The following is a 3,889-nucleotide window of genomic DNA, read 5'->3' as shown; positions in this document are numbered from 1 at the left end:
ATCTTAATCTGGTACTTTATTCACTACAAAGGTAGAAGTATAATGTATGCGATGACTGTGTCAAGTGCAACGCACACAGTTCTGACAGAGTATCTTGAACATTACCTGAAAAGGTTTGTTACTCCTTGTCCGTTCACCCTTGCAGGTTGGTATGAAGGGGAGCGATTGCGGGATGGCGAAAGAGGTTGGTTTCCCATGGAGTGTGCTAAAGAAATCACATGTCGTGCCACGATTGACAAAAACATGGAACGGATGGGACGCTTACTTGGACTCGAAACCAATGTGTAGACTGTTTTTGCTTCTTCATGCTATGCTACAGGATTTGCACTAACTGCAGTCGGTGGGGGCATGGTTGCATGTCCTACAGCTCTCACATGGAAGATGTGGGTCACCAATGCGAAAAATCTAGTAACAGAGCACTGATGTTTTGGATACTCATCCCTTTTTGTTTTGCATTTTGAGCGCTCTGAAATGAAACCTGGGCTTGACCAGTAGCAGATTTCAACCAGAAGTAGTTTCTTAGCCACTGGACATCAGCCATGCATCTCTTTGACTCAAATTTCAGTTTCAACTTAAGTTCCTCCATCCCTGCCTCTTCACGTATTCTTTCTCCATCCGTTTTTGAGCATTTTTTACTTCTTTCAGAAGCGGAACTCTGTGTAGCAGTCTGTGTAGGAGACTGAACACCAGAAACCCACCCAATCCATTGAGCTGGAGGTGAATAGCAATATTGGGGGTTTCCCATTCCTAAGAAACTGCAGTGTTACATTCTCAGTACCAGAGAGTATGTTAATGGAGTACTTCCCGGTTGCGTCAAAATCTGTGTGTAACCTGAACTACACTAACCAGCCCTATAATTCATAAAGGACTACCTCTCCAGCACGAATCCAGGGACGTCCCAGGCTTTGTAAGAAGTAATTAGGTCACTCTAAGGAATGTTGGCAAAGCTGACACAAGCTCCAGGGAAGAATCTGAAGTGGTGGTGGTCTCTAACAGAGTGTGTTATTCAGGCAGCTCGGACTTTTTCTCCTTCTAGTGCTGCAGTGTTGAAAGGATTTCTGAAAGCAAGAAAGAGGTACCATATTCTGCAAAATACATGATTATCTCGTTCTCAGATCCATTTTAGCACAGGTATTTTAGAGGAGTATAACTGCTGGAAATGGGTCTGTTTTGTTTAAGTTTTTCCCATGTGCTTAACTAGGTCGTCATATTAAGTTATTGCTTCAGAGCAAGGGTTTTGATGGGGACTGCAGAAAACATGAAATACTTTGTTCTAGGTTTGGGGTGTTTGGTTTGGGTTTTTTGTCTTTTGGTCTTTCTGTTCTTCTGTACTAGAGGAGGTTATTTCCTGAACTGAACTTCAGTTTACCTACATCTTTAGCATTTGGTAGCATCATGTCGAATCCACAGGCAAAAAAAGAGGGAGAAGAAAGATCTGTAGAGGTCTTCTCATCTCCCGTGTATATAAATGGTAAGACCACTGAGGACAGGCTTGGAAGCCTTGATTAACTTGGTATTTTGTTACCTTTGCCTTCCCCTGCTGCAGTGTGACTTGATGTCATTGGATGCTTCAGGCAGAGAGAGAGAGAGGGAGGGAGAGTGAGTGATAAAATAGTACTCGGACCGTCCTTTCAGAGGAGCTCGCATTGGTGCTGCTTCACACCCGCTCTTCTCTGCTTTAGAGAAGACTTCTCACAATTGCACTACACACACAACACCTGCTAAATTTTTGCACCTGCAGTTTAGCTTTGGAATTTCACAGGAAAAAACCCAACAACCAATGTTGTGTGAACAAAATACACTCAAAACCAAACTAAATTTAAGTGCATCTTTTCTGTATATAGGTCTGACAGTCTGTATAAAAATCTTCACCTTTTTAAGGACCAGCTGATAACTCAGCAGGGTGGAAGACATGTTCAATAAAAATGAGAGAAAAAGTTGTAGTACAAAGGCTTTCTTCTTGTTGCATTCCCTATCTTTTTTAAAGGGGCTGTATGTTATTTTATATACTGTAATATGTTGATTTGATTTGTGAATGGATTGGATGTTTATAATATGTATCTCTAACAATTTCAAATATATTAAGGCGGCAATAATTTTGTACAAAAACGCTTACCTTGACAGTCTGACAGTGGTTATACAGCCTTGTAAATTAATTTAAGTGGACTGATAAAATAGTAATGAGAGAAACTGTAAATTGAACAAAGACTTATTTAACGTAGTAAAAAAACCTGCTAATATTTTAACAAATTTTATTGTACACAGGCAGATGTTTAACACATAACTGAATGTATAAATCCAGAGATTAATGTTATTCAGATTTTTTTAATACATTGTATATATTTTTCATACCTAGTTTTTCCAAAAATGCTGTAATGTTTTTTAAAGAAAGACATTTTTCATTTTTCTTATTGTCAGACACAGTTCTTCAGGAATTAAAGACTTCCATGATTTTATAGGACAACAATCAATAAAATGCTTTTAAATCCTTACTAAAAAAGCTTCAGTTTTTCCTTAACAACTTGCAGTTTAACAGTATTTCTTGCCATTCTTGTCAAAGAAATTAAATCTGCTCTGCAACCTGTGGCGTTTTAAATTTTCTGTGCTGTGAAGACAAATAGCACCACCACGTGTCCTACTTCGTCTGTCATAGATCCAATTTACATGTGCGCCCATGAACTTGGAGCAATGGCATAAGATGCAAGGCCTAGGAGAGCACCTTGTCTCAGTTAGAGACTGTAGCAGGAGAGGGAGATAGGAAAACAGTCACGAGTATAAGTGCAGGCACTGCTCAGCCATACCTGAAATACCCCTGTGCTATCAACACTGTTTACAAATTCAAAACACAGCACCATACACACTACTATGAGGAAAATTAACCAGTACACCCAACACTGGGAAAAGAACACGGAGGTTTTTGATACTTCTCTGCTTAAAAAAGTACCTTAAGCTACATGCTTTAAGCACAGTTGGGAAAGTATAGCTGACACCATTGCTTACACATTAGTCACATCATCTTTATAAGTAAAGCTCTGATCATACCAACCCATGGCCCCCTCCCCCAGTGTGCATTTCTTCTGGTGGTGGTCCTAATACCAGTCTGATCCTGATCCTCCACAATTTGGGGGCCGGGGTGGGGTGTGTGAGAACTGCTGTCTGTCTTTGATTTGTCCAACCAGCACTGCTATTCTTACACAGATTCTGCTATTGCTACCATTTCTTCTTTGCCCTGTGTTCTTAAGTAGAAATTTAGCCATCATTTCTTTCAAGTACTGCAAAAACCAAGAACAAGGAGAGTAAAACTGGTACCACCTGCCAGCCTTTTTTTTTCATGCCTTTTAATCCAACCCTGCCAGTAGCAGTGCTACTGCCAATTCTTCCTCAAGAGCCTACAAATTTGTAGAGCAGCAAACGTGGAGCAGCCCGCCCTACTTCGCTGTGGTAACTGCCCCTGCCATCGCACACCCCTCTGCCTGAACACCGAGCAGACAGGTCCAACTGGCCCCAGAAACACAGCTCCTCTCCTGGCTCTGGGCACCATCTTGCTTCCCCCTATATCAATCAGTTGCACCTGTCCCAGTGTGACACCCTGTGTTTCCAAGGGCAGGAGCCTGAGGTACAGCACCACAGTCAAATTATTTCATTTCCATTTCCACACACGTTATCACTAATTTAACTTCCTTTTCCCCCTTTGCTCCCAGGGCTCACCTTCAGCAGTGCCGTGGCACCCTGCGCTCCTGCCTCCTCAGATGTCCGCTCACCATCAAGTTGTGTGGTGCAGCCCGCAGCAAGGCCCTCGGAGGAGCTCACCACCCTGAGGCAGATGGACCAGCCGCCCCTCGTGCTTACCTGCCCCCCAAGCTCCTGGCAGGGCCTGGAGGCCTCCTGT

General features: G+C 42.5%; 1 protein-coding gene across 1 annotated transcript in view; it reads left to right on the top strand.

The window, feature by feature from the left end:
• ARHGEF26 (Rho guanine nucleotide exchange factor (GEF) 26) overlaps window positions 1-1,494 on the top strand; it is a 72,541-nt gene extending 71,047 nt beyond the window's left edge. The window contains exon 15 of the mRNA XM_009334002.1: window positions 146-1,494. Coding sequence (XP_009332277.1) covers window positions 146-288 — 143 coding nt within the window. The 3' untranslated portion in view covers window positions 289-1,494. The remainder of the gene's footprint in view (window positions 1-145) is intronic.
• Window positions 1,495-3,889: the final 2,395 nt, after the last annotated feature.

Source organism: Pygoscelis adeliae, unplaced genomic scaffold, assembly GCF_000699105.1.
Source record: "Pygoscelis adeliae isolate BGI_AS28 unplaced genomic scaffold, ASM69910v1 Scaffold241, whole genome shotgun sequence".
Classification (NCBI taxonomy): Eukaryota; Metazoa; Chordata; class Aves; order Sphenisciformes; family Spheniscidae; genus Pygoscelis; species Pygoscelis adeliae.
The sequence above is the reverse complement of the archived record's forward strand: the minus strand, read 5'-3'. Positions and strand labels throughout refer to the sequence as shown.